Here is a 13,257-nt window from a genome sequence, read left to right on the forward strand (position 1 = left end):
CAAGCCGAGTGAAAACTGCTCTCTCCCTGCAGCTTCGCCTCGGTATCAAGCCCCTTCAGCTAACCGCTCTCGGCACAGTCAGCGTCCCTCGGGTGTCCTTCAGAGGCCCGGGGCCGTCGGCAGGGTGGGTCAGCAGAGGGCGCGGCGGCAGCGAGCACCTTCCCGCCCCGGAGCCGACCGGCAGCCCCGGCCCCGCCAGCCGCCTCGGCCGGCTTCCGGGGGCGGTGCGGGCCCGGCCCCGGAAGGCGGGTTTGCTTCCGGGCCGCGCGGCGCCATGGGCTCGCTGTGGCGGCTGAAGCGGTTCGGTGCCTTCCCCGAGACTCTGGAAGACTTTCGGGGCAAGACGTGCGGGGCCGCGCTGGTGAGCGGGCGGGGTGAGGGCGGCCGGGGGCCGGCGGGGGGGCCCGGGCCTCGCCGTGGGGCGGCGGCCGGCCGGGGGGACCTTGCGGGCCGGCGCTCGGCGGCGGGAGGCAGCGGCTCGGGGTGGCGGCGGGCGGGCTGAGGCGAGGCGGGCGGGCGGCCGCGAGCGGCGGGGCTGACGGCGGTTCTCGTCAGCGGGCTGATCGTGGTGCTGCTTTTCTTCTCGGAGCTGCAGTACTACCGCACCAAGGAGGTGAGCGGCGGCGGGGGGGGGGGGGGCCGGCCCCCCGGTGCTGCCTGCTGCCCGCGGTGCCCCGGCGGAGAGGCGGCCCGTGGCGGCCCGCCGTGCCTCCGCACCCGCGCCGAGGCGCCGCCTGCTCCGCCGCCTCCTCCGGGCTCCCCACGCAGCAGCTGCCGCCGCCGCAGCAGCTGTGTTTGGGTTTTTCTCTTTCCCCGAGCTGGTCGTCCTGACGATGGGAGCGGGCTGCCCTCCCCCGAAAGCCGCTTGGCGCAAAGGTTGGCTTGTGGCCTCCTGCAACGCTGTCGCAGGAGAGCGTCTCAAAGTCTCTTCTCGCTGTCTCTGCTGTCTACAAGCAGGCAATCCAAAGAAAAGAAAGCAGGCGCAGGAACCCCCTTCCCCACCCCAAGTTCTAAGATTCCCAAATTATTGTTGGTCTTAAAAGTATCACAAATGGCAAGCATTTAGCTACCATGGAAGGTGTGGGAGGCAGCAGCTCAGGTGTCTGGCAAATCCCACATCTTAAAAATCAGCTCCTGAGCCAGAGCAGTCGAGGGAAAGAGGCCTTTTGGTTTGCTGCCAAGTGAAACAGGACTCTCTGTTTTTCCTCTGTTCCTAGGTTCATCCGGAATTGTACGTTGACAAATCAAGGGGAGATAAACTGAAGATCAATCTAGATGTTATTTCTCCACACACGCCTTGTGCTTGTGAGTCAGACTTCTGAACGCTGGGAATAATTTTCGTACTTGCCGAGGGCCCGAGAGGCTCAGTGTGCCTGGTGCTTCCGCGTGCTGCGCTGCTGCTTGGGCCGCGGACAGGGAGGAACTGCTGATCCCTTGCGGTTATGCGGTGGTTCCAGCCAGGCCCACTGGGCGCTTAAACCAGCGCTTCCAATCGGATCGGGCCGCGTTATTTTTCTAGATTATAAATGAGGCTACAATATAACGCCACTTGCATTTCTGTGTGGTGGTGTACTTTGTCAGAGAGCTCAGTAATACCGAAAAAGCTGGCACAGAGTTCGCTTGGGACTCAAGATTTGACTGTATTGTTGTCGAAAAACTTGAGAGAGTCTCGTTTGGAAGTTACTTGACGAGGCACGACTTTTCCTTGACTTTGGTACTTAAATTCTGACTGTAACGCCAATGCCACGTGGTAACCTTTCTCCAAAATTTTTAAAATCGGAATGCGTGTTAATAATCTGGTTACCTTTTAGCTAAATTGAAAACAAAGTTGCAGGACAAAGCGATGGAAAATTTTGCAAGTCTTGCTGGGTATTACTGCTGTGCACGTTACCCGACTGTCCGCCAATCTTCCCTGCCTCTTGTTCTGTTGTAGTAATTCCTTTGGGTCGTGCATTGGGCTCTAAAGGTAGTGAGTCTGACTTCCTTCTGACCACCCAAGATATTATTGGTCTTTGCCTTCCTCACATTTAAAAGGGCGTGGGAAGGCCAGAGAGGGTGGAAGCCTCTGCTGTTTTGTGCAGAGAAGCTGTCGGTCTTACAAGAGAGCATGTAGCCAGCCAGCCAGTGCATCACGGTGCTTCGATACCAGGCCGAGACCACAGACCTTCTCAATCCTCCTTGTGAAAAGAGATCGCAAGGAAATGTGCTGATGTTGAAGGGGGAAGGGTGAGGGGGTAGAGGGAGGAGACAGCTTTCAGCCGATTTTAAGCTTAACTCGTGAACTCCTGAAAATGGTTATGGGCTTTGAGGGGTTTGGTTTTGTTCTTTTGCCTTGAGTGTATTACCTTTCGGGGTAACGCTTTCTGTGGCAGTTGGAAACAGTCCTTCTTGTACACCAAACCAGACCCTGTATTTGGAAGGGTCATTTAGGGTGCTGCAACGTGCGTTTTATTCCCTGTACGTCATTTGGCCCCAACCGTACCTGCTCTTCCAGTTTGGCCCGCTGGTATCCCCCTCGCTGAAAGATTCTGTGTTTTCACTGGTTGAGTGCTTCCTCAGCCTGCCACAGGCCATAACAAATGTGTGTTTATAGCCCACTTTCCTTGCTCGCTGGTTTCAGATTTGAGCATCGATGCCGTGGATGTAGCAGGAGAGCAGCAGCTGGATGTAGAGCACAATCTGTTTAAACGACGTTTGGATAAAGCTGGCAGTCGTGTGACTCCAGAGGCCGAGAGACACGGTAAGATGCTAGTCTGCCTTTCTTGGGTGCATGCTCTCGTAGTCTTTCCATCCCTGTATGCCTGTTTTGAGATTCACGGGAACAAGTGGCAGCTGAAGAGCATTTAAACACCACAAGCTCTTGAAGAGTTTATAGCACGCCAATCTATTAAACTGGCGGATCAGACAAACTCCTATTAATACTCGCTACTTTTGTGAGGCAGATCTTTGCGTAGTCCCTCTGAAATTACGACAAGGACTCGTGGATGCATTTCAGGCATAAAGCTGCTGAGTTCCTGGTCTTTTGCGACTAGAAATCAAGCAGCTGTTCTAGCAAAGCTTGACTTTGGTTGTGTCTTTAAATGACAGTGGGCTGACAAATGGGACGACCTGGTTAGAGGAAAGAGCGTCTCTCCGGGGAAGGCTCCGGTGACTCGACCCTTAAGCCCAAACTTGCACCTTGCTACGTTTGCTTTGCATATAATGTTAATGCATACCTGATAAACATATTTTAGCTGATTTATTGGTTACCAGTTGTAGTAAGTGGTCCTTGGCTACACAAAACTTCTCCTCTACCGTTTTTACGCGTTCTGACTCATCGTTGTACCTCGATACACAGCAGAAGCGACTCTGTCAAAGTGTCGCAATCCAACGGTAATACCGTCCTGACTTTTCCCTTCCAAAACGTGAGCTGCGTATTACCTTTTCTGGGAGATAGTATAGTTCTGCCTGTCAGCACGAACTAGATTTGTTGATTTGTATCACTCAGATTTAACTTTTCTGTTCTTGAAGTTGAAAGGCTAAACCAAGGCAAGAGCTGAACGATCGGTAGGTGCGAGAGTGTCTCCCGTTGTCACGGGAATGGGGTGATAGCGTTCTTGCTATCGTGTCAGCGAGCAGCCTTTCTGTATTCAGAGGTTGTGGCATTACAAACGTAATGTCCAGGGACAAAACCAGCTTTTCTGTATCTAATTCTCTGTTAACACGTGTAGGCCTCCTGCCTTGCTAGTATTGCCAGTGTCCATTGGGATCAGTCAGTCTGAACCGGTTGCTCTGACTCCTTATATAATCAATGGAGAGGAAGAGAAACTCGTAGGGAGCAAACCGTCTCACCTAGAAGAGGCATTTTAAGAGAGATCAGATGCATTGCAGGGAAGAAGCAATTTCTTCTGCTGTCTGGGAGAAGCACGCGGCTAGTTCGGTTTCCACCACCCGTGTTACAAGTTAGATCAGAAGTATCCGCCCATCTGCATTAAACTCTCTGATTATCAGTTTCTGTTAGTAACACTGACGTTCAGTCGGTTATTTAAATGGCAACTATAGCAGTATTGACCTTAAATTTGGGAAAGCGTACCCAAATTTTATGGAGTAGTATCTGGAGGCTTTTCCTAATCATAGTTACGTTGAAATAGTTCATAGCTTAGTGATTTCTATGGTAGGCTGCATTCTGTGCTTGGATGTCATCTTACTCGTTTCCATTCAGTGACAATAAGCGACTGAATTCTTTATCGGTGGTTCTTATCGTTTCCTTCCTTTTAACATGGACAGAGTTTTCCAGTTTCACCTATCACATCTGCGTGCAAGTCGAGGACCGCATTAACAGCAAGAAACCCTGCATGTAGAGTTTTATGTACTGTGTTTTCTTTACAGTGTCTGAACTGTGTGCGTTACCTCTGGGTGCTGGCTCTGAGACAACAGGCAGCTAGTGGTTATATTTAAAAAGCTGTTACTGGTTGCAGTATCTTGAAAGACTGCATGTAGTGTCCAGGTGTTCTTGTTCAAATGGTGGCAGTCACGGCTTTGACAAAGCATAGCAGTTATTCAGCTGTGTTCTTCCTGACGCTACCTTTTAGTGTAATTACAAGATGAAAAGCCATACCGCTTTTTAAATAGTGACTTCTTAAGCGCAGTTTCAACTATTTTGAATGTTGTAAGCCTTAGAAAGAAAGCCTCGCACAGTTGTTTAATAATGGGTATATTTTCTTAAAAGTTTTTGTTTGCTTGATTGTGACTACCATCAAGTATTTGATTAAGGAAATAAGGTTAATGATTAATTTTCAGTCGTATTTCATTCTTTCTAATTAAAATCTCTTTTTTTCTGTGGCTAATACGAAATACAGGCATCTTTAATACTCACTTCTGTCCACCTGTTATACCTTCCAGTTCCAACAAACAAGGCCCTGATAACGTTTTATCCCCTCAGCGGTGTCTGACGATGTACCTTGTCACCTTCCCCATCATTAGTTATCAAAGGAGCCATCTTTTCAAGGCTTACAGAGGGTAGTGCAGCAGCGCCTAGATAGTGAGCCTTGGAGGGCTTTTGTAACCCAGGGGACTTGGTCCTGTCCTTCAGGATTTGTGAGTTGAAACAGCTTGATTTTTAAGGGGGCCTCTTATTATAAGAGCTAATGGTTTTCAAACTTTTAGACGCAAAATTCCTTGGCTCACTTATTCCTAACTCCAAAATTTGCAGACCTTTGATATTTGTTTTGGTTCTTGACAAAACAAAAGTCCTGTTTGAGTTTTCTGTAGGCTTCTCCTGCCCTTTGGCGGGGTTCAGCTGTCACCAGCTGTCATCTCCTCTGTTACAAGTCTGTTACTCTTCAGCCTTCTGCACATGAGAACATAAAACTCCACGAGTTCGTGCTCCAGCCATACTGCGGCTGCGCATTCAACACACATGCAGCACAGACGTGGGCAGAATTGTTAAGTCACGAAGAAGGTAGAAATGCCTTGGAGATTTCTAGTGGGCAGTGGTTAACGTGTGTGCCTTCTCAGCATTGTCATCCTGGAGGACTGGCTGTCAGTTTTCCAGTCGGGAGACTCCTACTCTGAGCTTGTTTCACAGCAAGAGATAACCATGGTCCCTACGTGTCTTGGGACAGGATTATGCGTTATGCACCGTTGACTGCGGTGGACTGCTATTTAAAATTTTGTTTGTGTCCTGTATCAGTTGCAATTTACTGATTTGTCTACTTTAGAAAATGTTTTAACAAAGCCTTTACGCACGTAACATCTGATCGGTGCTCCAGCAAGGCTTACAGATAGCCAGTTCTTTCTATGGAGGGTGTTCTTGAGATGACAAACACTACTCTGCTTCTTGGTCTTACTTCCACGCCTCAACAGGCTCTGTGCGTGCCATTTCAGGTGGGCTTCGGGTGCAGGATGTGCAGCTTCCGACACAAAATCGCTGCGTTCATGTGTAGAACAGTTACTGTGCATAGAACAAAACAAGAGTACAAGACAGTGTTTCTAGACGTGCCTCATCACTTTGAATCATCTTTTGTCTTAGAGCTGGGGAAAGAAGAAGAAAAAGTGTTTGATCCAAATTCTTTGGATGCCGATCGCTGCGAGAGCTGTTACGGGGCAGAGTCAGAGGACGTTCGGTAACCTTTACACCTTTTTCGTATCTTCGTAGCACTTGGATTAATACAGTTGTGCTGCATGCACATTTTTTCCCAGAATGTCTATGCAGGTCTGGGCAATGAAATCCTCCTGGGCATGTGTTCAGAGAATGATGAGAACTGTTGTGGTTTTGGTATGTCTTTGGAAGCTGCACTCACGATTGTTAAGAACGTGCAGTTAGGTTGTCTAGTTTGTCTACATGCCTGTTTAAGGGCAGTGCAAATTGCACTACCTTTGCAGTCCCACAAAGGTCGTATCTCGGCAAACGGTATCTTTTCCGGGATTATTTGGTGTCCAGGGGGGAGCTGCGTAAATTATTTCACTGTTACGTGAGCTGTCTTGGAATAAAACCTGGCTATGGCCTTGCCTTCTCACTTCTGCTGCAGGCTTTGCATCCTTACAGGAGCAAAGACCAGACACCTATCGCTCACACAAACAACAGGTGTCATTTGGTGTTTCTCTTTCCTCCTACCTGCAAATTCTTGGAGGAATGGATCCGTGGTAGTGCATGGGTTCCGGACTACCCTTTGCTATTACTGTCTCTGTAGTAACTTGGTTTGTCCCGTCTGTCAAGCCGCGTCCTTCCCCAGAGCTGTTTCCGTCTTGAGGGATTCATGATTCCAGCCTTCAACTTTTTCTTTGGTCCGGCAAAACGTGGAACCAAGAAAGAAAACTGTTTTTTCTGGTGACCAAGGTGTTCCCCAGAGGTCACAAAGTAATGAAGAAAGTTTGCCATTAAGCCTCCCTCCAGTGTTGACAGTCTTGCCCTTCAGGGAAGAGGAGAGGAGGAATAGAAACGGCCAGATGCTTTGTTCACACCGGGAAGTTCCAAACTGCTCAGAACTGTGGGACACTGATGTCGTTTTTGTAGCAGATTTCTTTGCCAAGGAGTGACTTGGCTGTTTAAATGGACAGGCAAAGCTGTCTTTAGACTCAAGCTCTGCATTAAATCAGCTTGCATCCTCATGCCAAAATCTCAAAAAGTACATCAAGAAGCTCAAGCTGCTCCAGGAGCATTAAGCCTCCTTTCCAAGTCCAGTCCCTGATGTTTGCTTTATTGGTTTGTGGAAGAAAACTCCACCAAGGATTCAAGTCCTGAGCTGGAGCATCTCTTTATAGCGATAAAGATGGTAAGATGGTGCTTGTGCTTTTGCAGGTGCAGGTGGAAGACTGGAGGCTTTTGAAAAAGTGCAACGCCTCCTCCTCCAGCAGGCCAAGTGCCAACAGCAGCAGCAGCTGGGCAAGAGGAGACAGCCAGGCACGCGGAGCAGCTCTGAGCTGTCCGCTCTGGAAGGGAGGCCAGTGAGTAGGAGCTGGGTGGATGCTGGGGGCCACCTCTGCTGTGCGGCAGCTCGTTGGTACCCGGGCCTTGGGAGAGGGTGCTGCCACACGGCTTGCAAGCGGTGCTTGGTTGCTGAGGAGGTGGTGTCTGGCTGGTGTGTGACGTGTCCTCGTATGAGGGTGGCTGTCAGAGACTGAGGCGCAGGTGCTTTCCTTCCTGTGTCTCTCGCACACAAGGCACTACCCCTTTCTGTCACAAAAGTGTGCCTGGGCACTCTCAGTGACCGTTTCTGCATGGACTCGCACATTTAGCACGAGCCTGTGAGCTGCACCAAATGGCTGCGCGGTCCATGGTGCTGGTTTCACGTCTGATTGAAGAACTCTGGTTTTCGTCCAAAGACTTCTGCATCCCAAGATGCAGCGTCCCTGAACCTGACAGTGTCCCCATACCCCAGCCTTCACTGCCTGTGGCATCCTTGTTTCCTGTAAGGGTTGCTTTCTCTGTTCAGTGCTTTCCACGCTCTAAGCTTAAGGCAGATGAGCAAACTTCCTGCTGCTCTTCTGGCCACTTTATGCCTTCTGGTGGTTTGCCCGTCCCCTTTCCCAGGTGAATGTAGGAAGGGTGGTGGGCAGGGCCCGGGATATCTGAGCTGTAACCTCTCCTCAGGGAGCTCCTTCCACTCCTGGGCTTCTCTGGTGTCAGTGCTCTGCTGTTCCTTCAGTTGGCTGCAGCTTTTGAGCTGTCTAAGCTATTTGGGTAGGTGTGTTTTGATACTGAGAGAAGCGGAGGTGTTGGAGGTAAGGGCTTCAGGACCAGTCAAGGTTCAGCAGCATATATTGTAGAAAGTACACTTGTATGCAATTTTGGGGTTTTTTTTCAGGTCAGTAATTTTGTATTGGGTGTTCAGGGGTGGCAAGGTGGTTTAACGGTATGGTTTTGGTTTTGTTTTTTTCCCCAAGTGCTTTGTATTTTCCTGGACTTCCTGACTTTATTGAAGATGGAACCTTGTTTTTTTTTCACCAGTTTTGCTGCATACTGTGCAAGTTGTTGATACCATTCCTTAGCAGGACTGATGGTGAGATAATCTAACAGGGGTTAAGATGCATACATCTTGTCTGCATCCGTATACGGGCTTTCAGCATTTTTCAAGAAAGCAGCAGGGACATAAGGCATAGTGTCTTTCAGGGTATGGAACAGCTCATCACCTTTCCCGATCACCGACAGAGTACCATGTTCTCCCTAGAGCCTTTGCAGCTTGCAGCAGGCCCCTCAGAGATTATAAGCATCAGGACTTCACTTATTTTGTGGGTCTGTAGCAGAGCCCGGAGTCTGTGGGAAGATGGAAGATAGGAGGTGCTCGCACAACACAGGGCACAGCTTGGAAGAGCAGCTCCCAAGGAGCAGCTGACACGGGGAGTTCGGTGGTGCAAATACAGGGCAGGAGCTGTCAGGAAGGAGTGGGCTTCCTTCCCTGAAAGCTCAGGAGAAGAGAAAGGGTTTCTAAAGTTTTGGGACCAGGGGATGGTTGGGAAGGGGAGGTGGGTTCATCAGCCTTTCTCAGATGGGTTTTGCAGTTGGATTTGGGTTTCGCTGAGGTTTGTTCTGGTTTAATCTCTCCACAGGTGACGGGAGGTACGACAAAGGCATGAGAGACGCAGTGTGAACTGTCCGGGCTTCTGCGTCACAGCGTGCAGGGTCAAATGTCAGACAAGTCCCATCTCGGAAAGCATTAGGTACATTCAGGTATACACTAAAATACACCCCCAGAACTCTGAGGTCTCTGCTCCTCTGTGCCTTTTCCTTCATTCCCCGACTTAATCTTTGCATCCATCCCTCCACCATCTGTCCATATGTCACTATCATTGCTACTTAGAGGCATTGACTAGGCACTTATTTCCAGTGCAGGCTTCTGTCATTGTGTTTCTTCGGATTTCTTGGAGAAGAGGATGCATATTATTTGTGCTCGTAATGCTCTCCAGCTAGGGGTCTTGTCTTCATCATAGTCTCTGGGCACACAGGCCTTTTCTATTATCACAGTTTTGTCTTTCCTTAACTGTCCAATGAGGTTTGCTCTAGTATCACTCACGGCAGTTATGTTCTCTTGTCCTTGTTTACCTATTGTGTTTTTTAGCACCGGTTTCTGTAGTCATAAGGTGTCTGTTTGAGGTCTTTGAGTCACCACGTCTTGCCACCGTGGGTTTTTCCATCAGCCAACAGGCTCCCTAATTTTGTAAGGGGCCTCATAGGTAATCAGGCTCAGGTGTCTCACACTGTTTTCATGAAGGGCCTCTTGTCCTTGTGGCTTCATCCGCTGGGTGGTATTGGTTGCTGCCTGGTGCAGTGTCCTGTCTTTTTGAAGGTTCTGGGTTTTTTCATCTTTTCTTGGTTTTGTTTGAAATTTTTTGAGCGGGGTTCTTTTGTTTATTCTTGCAGGTAAGGTCTGGTCTTCCTTTGACCTCCCAGTCCACATGGCTTTCGTTCCTCTTTTTTGCCAGGTATCCTTACCACTGCATTTCCATGATGGGAGTGGTGGAGAGGGGAGCAGAGCACTCGGAGTTCTGGAGCATCCAGGGAGGCAGTGTTGGGCTTCCTCTCGTCTTTGTGGGGCTGTACCCTGAGGAAGTCCAGTATTTGAGCATAGATTATGTGGGTACACTAATCCCTTTCAGAGTGTGTCAGAGGGTAAGGTTTTTGTTCTGTTTTGTGTGGGAGAAGACAGCGCTCTGACTGTTTTGGGGATGAGATGGGGTACACCTATGCTTTCAGGTCATACCTGATTTGCCAGACACTTTGAACTACTTGTATCTGGTTTTCCAGGTGACTCATGAAAGGGTTTGGGGCACACTGACAGCGGGCACTGTCACCAAAAGGCAAAGCGGAGTTGTAGCAGGAGTCTTCCATTTATGGAGATGGGCTCAGTCATCTCCTGCACAAACTTCTGTTCTGTAGCGATCGGGACAGTAGCATTCTTTAGATTTCTTAAAGAACGAGAGGAGGATGGAGCAGGCTATCAAAGCGTAATCATTTGTTTCCTTTAGCAGTACAGGTGCCCAAGGACTGACCCGCATTTGAGAAATGGCATAAGGACATCTGTGTTGACCATCAGCAGAGGAAGGAGCGTCCTTCAGGTGCCAAGGTGATGAAGCAGAGTCCTTATTTGGTCCATTTGATTTTCATCACCTGGGGGGGGCCTTGGACATGCGAAACGTGGTCAGTACGTTTGAGGCTATGAGGGATATCACAGATAGCACTCGACGGGCATTAGAACTGGGTGCCCAAGTCAGACTGACCTGACAGAACCGTCCCACCACCTGAAGTAGCACATACTTCTGTAGCTAGTTTTTAATAGCTCAGCCTGCATCACCTTCAGCCAATCTCAATTTAGATGGCGGTGCCGATCTCGTCGTCTTCAGCATCTGTCTGCACTCAGGCCTCTTGTAACTCCTATGCAGCTGTGGCTTAAGACTTTTTAGCGCAGTGTTATCTAACAGTAGCATTCTGTGTGCAAGCAGCTTCCAGCAGCCCAGTCTCATATCCCGTTAATGTCAACACTCTCATTTGAGAATGCTGTCCACAGAGAGGTTCTCTGTGCTGCAGTTCATGGAGTCATTTATGAGTGATTTACCCATAAAGGAAAAGCCTGTCATTATGCCAGCCACAGTCACGTGCTACCCATACCTCTTTTGGCATTTGCAGGCATGATTTTTTTCAGCTCTGTTTCCCCTTATATTTGAGTCAGCTGACAGTAACTCTTAACTTTTGTGTTGGTGTGTGGTCTGACCTATTCTTGCAGTTAAAGTAATAGGTCTAGGCTAAGCAAGATGGTCAAGTGAAGTGCGATGGCAAAGGTGAGTGGACAGCACTGGGGGCTGTGGTGGGGGTGAGGTCAGTTGCTTGGGTTTTGTGCTTTTGGGGTCTCTCTGTTGCCAGAGTATGTAGGTCGATGGGATTTTTACTCTGTTTTGCATGGCCAGCTCTCTCTCAGAAAGCAGTATATAACGTCTGTGTGCCTCTCTGCATTTTCCTGACACAGGCCCAGCATTGAAGGCTGCCGTTCCCGAGACATCGGAGACGGACCGACTATACGAGTGGGCACCTCATGCAGCCATTGACCCCAGCGGTGCAGCACGGGAGGCACGCAGAGCAGTGTGAGCCTGCTGGGGGACCGGGCGAATCCAGGATGTGGCTACTGGGATGGAAGAAAGAGGAGGGACGGGTGTATACTTTTTATGGGTATTGCTGTCTCTCTTTCTTGAGCCTGCTGATGTAACTGACTCAGCATGGCAGATTGGAGCACAAAGCACAGATAGACAAGGTTAGTGGAGTGAAGAAGTCAGCCTGGGGATGGTTTACTGTTTGTTAGAGTATTTGTCAACATGTAGCTGACTTTGTTTTATTTTGCTGCAGATGCACAGCAGGGAGCCGGACACCAAAGGGAGATGGCAAGTGGAGAACCATAGGAAGTTGGTCTGCGCCCAGGGATGGAAGGAATAGTTCTATTGTTGGTGCCTATATGACCTGTTAATGCTGTGTTTTGAAGGCGTGAAACAACTCTTGAAATTGCACGCGTAGCAGGATGTCGACCCCTGGTGAGTGTGAAAGGCAAGGTGCGACACCAAGCCACAGCGGCAGTTATTTTTGAGCTGTCGCATTGTTTGCGAGCAGGTGGCTGCTTCCGGGCACAGCAGTCACTTTGTCTCGTTGGTTTTCTAGGTGCCATGGGAGACGCTGGCCACAACATCCAGTGTTGGACTGGGAGCAGTTAAGCGTTAGACTTGCAGCTGGCTGTCTCCTGCAGCCATCATCTTTGTCTGGCAGTATTGTCAGACTTTTGGAAATGGCATAGACCAGACTTCAAAGCTGGAAGGTATAAAACATCAGCTTACCCAAAAAGCCTTTGAAGCAGATCAAGCAGTAGCTGGACTGCCGAGTCTTTTGTGCTTCCCGGTGGGATACAGGAGATGCTCGCACCGTGATGGAGGAGGAAGGATGAGCACTCTCACTACGGAACCAATTCTGTCTTTTTGGTTTTTTTTTTTTTTTTTTTTTTGTCTTCTCCTAAGTGCACGAGTTAAGTGTTACAGGTTGTAAGTTATGAAACCTCATGACCTGAGTGGTGAATAAGTGAATTCATGTAATAGACTAGTCTGGGCAAAGGGGACCGAGCCCTGTTTGTCATGTTTGTTTGTTGTATTTCTTCATGAGCTCATGAAATAAAGCTCAATTCACAGAGTACGTTGTCCTGTAAATTTGAAGTTTTCTCTCCCGTACCATTTTTTCTCTAACTGCTTGCAGTCTGTCCCATTCGTGCTGCAAACCAGGGAGAAAAAGTCAATAATGCCATCTCTCTCTGTTTGGTTTTCGTACTAGATTGGGAACTCTGGCTCCAGTGGCAGTCAAGTTTGAGCTTTTAGTAGAAAGCTCTAGCTGTTCAGTTGGCTTCCCTGTGCAACGGACCTTCTCTGCTGTCACTGCGGTCCTACCCGTCTTGCCCCAGCGTCCCCATACCCCCCCCAGCCAACACTCTGGGGTCGGGGCCCGTTTCCTCGCGCTCCTTCTCTCCCGGATTCCCCAGGGAGCGCCTTTTGCCCCCAACGTTCTCCGGGGCCGTTAACGGTCTCGGAGCAGAACTCGCTGGAGCAAGCGCTGCCAGGAGGGCCTCTCCCCCGCGGCAGCACCGCAGCCCGGCGCGGCCCCGTCAGCGAGGAGCGAAAAGGGAAGCGCTGCCACAGAGCGGACCCGAGCGAGCCCGGCTCCCCCTCCCCGCGGCCCGGCTCCCGGTCGCGCCCGGCGGGCAGGGTAAGCTGCTCCGCCCGCCCCGGCAGGCGCCAGGCCGCGGCCCGGGGCCGCCT

At 49.9% G+C, this 13,257-nt stretch overlaps 1 protein-coding gene across 21 annotated transcripts; it reads left to right on the top strand.

Moving 5' to 3' along the window:
• The first annotated feature begins 225 nt into the window (after positions 1-225).
• Positions 226-12,910, top strand: LOC309603639 (endoplasmic reticulum-Golgi intermediate compartment protein 3-like). Of its 21 annotated transcripts, XM_082338470.1 has the most exons (9): positions 228-361; positions 1,218-1,305; positions 2,594-2,740; positions 7,280-7,425; positions 10,444-10,541; positions 11,439-11,553; positions 11,813-11,994; positions 12,119-12,272; positions 12,776-12,910. In XM_082338470.1, exons 1-6 carry the CDS (start codon positions 275-277, stop codon positions 11,515-11,517), a joined length of 645 nt encoding a protein of 214 aa, XP_082194596.1. In that variant the 5' UTR covers positions 228-274; the 3' UTR covers positions 11,518-11,553; positions 11,813-11,994; positions 12,119-12,272; positions 12,776-12,910. The 21 variants fall into 21 exon arrangements, with proteins under 21 accessions (XP_082194601.1, XP_082194603.1, XP_082194602.1 ...); XM_082338475.1 differs by lacking the exons at positions 11,813-11,994; positions 12,119-12,272; positions 12,776-12,910 and adding exons at positions 8,429-8,480; positions 9,028-9,138 and having other exon boundaries at positions 226-361; positions 11,439-11,457; XM_082338477.1 differs by lacking the exons at positions 11,439-11,553; positions 11,813-11,994; positions 12,119-12,272; positions 12,776-12,910 and adding exons at positions 8,429-8,480; positions 9,028-9,148; positions 9,839-9,900 and having other exon boundaries at positions 226-361; positions 10,444-10,542.
• The last annotated feature ends 347 nt before the right edge of the window (positions 12,911-13,257 follow it).

Source organism: Platalea leucorodia, assembly GCF_965183815.1.
Source record: "Platalea leucorodia genome assembly, contig: HAP1_HAP1_SCAFFOLD_161, whole genome shotgun sequence".
NCBI classification, from domain to species: Eukaryota; Metazoa; Chordata; class Aves; order Pelecaniformes; family Threskiornithidae; genus Platalea; species Platalea leucorodia.

What these genes read in the sequence shown, in the direction of transcription:
- LOC309603639 (XM_082338470.1), top strand. Translation starts at nt 275, where the DNA reads ATGGGCTCGCTGTGGCGGCTGAAGCGGTTCGGTGCCTTCCCCGAGACT. An exon ending in AGACGTGCGGGGCCGCGCTG is followed by an intron (nt 362 to 1,217) that starts GTGAGCGGGCGG and finishes CTCTGTTCCTAG; the next exon opens with GTTCATCCGGAATTGTACGT. An exon ending in AGCGTCCTTCAGGTGCCAAG is followed by an intron (nt 10,542 to 11,438) that starts GTGATGAAGCAG and finishes TTCCTGACACAG; the next exon opens with GCCCAGCATTGAAGGCTGCC.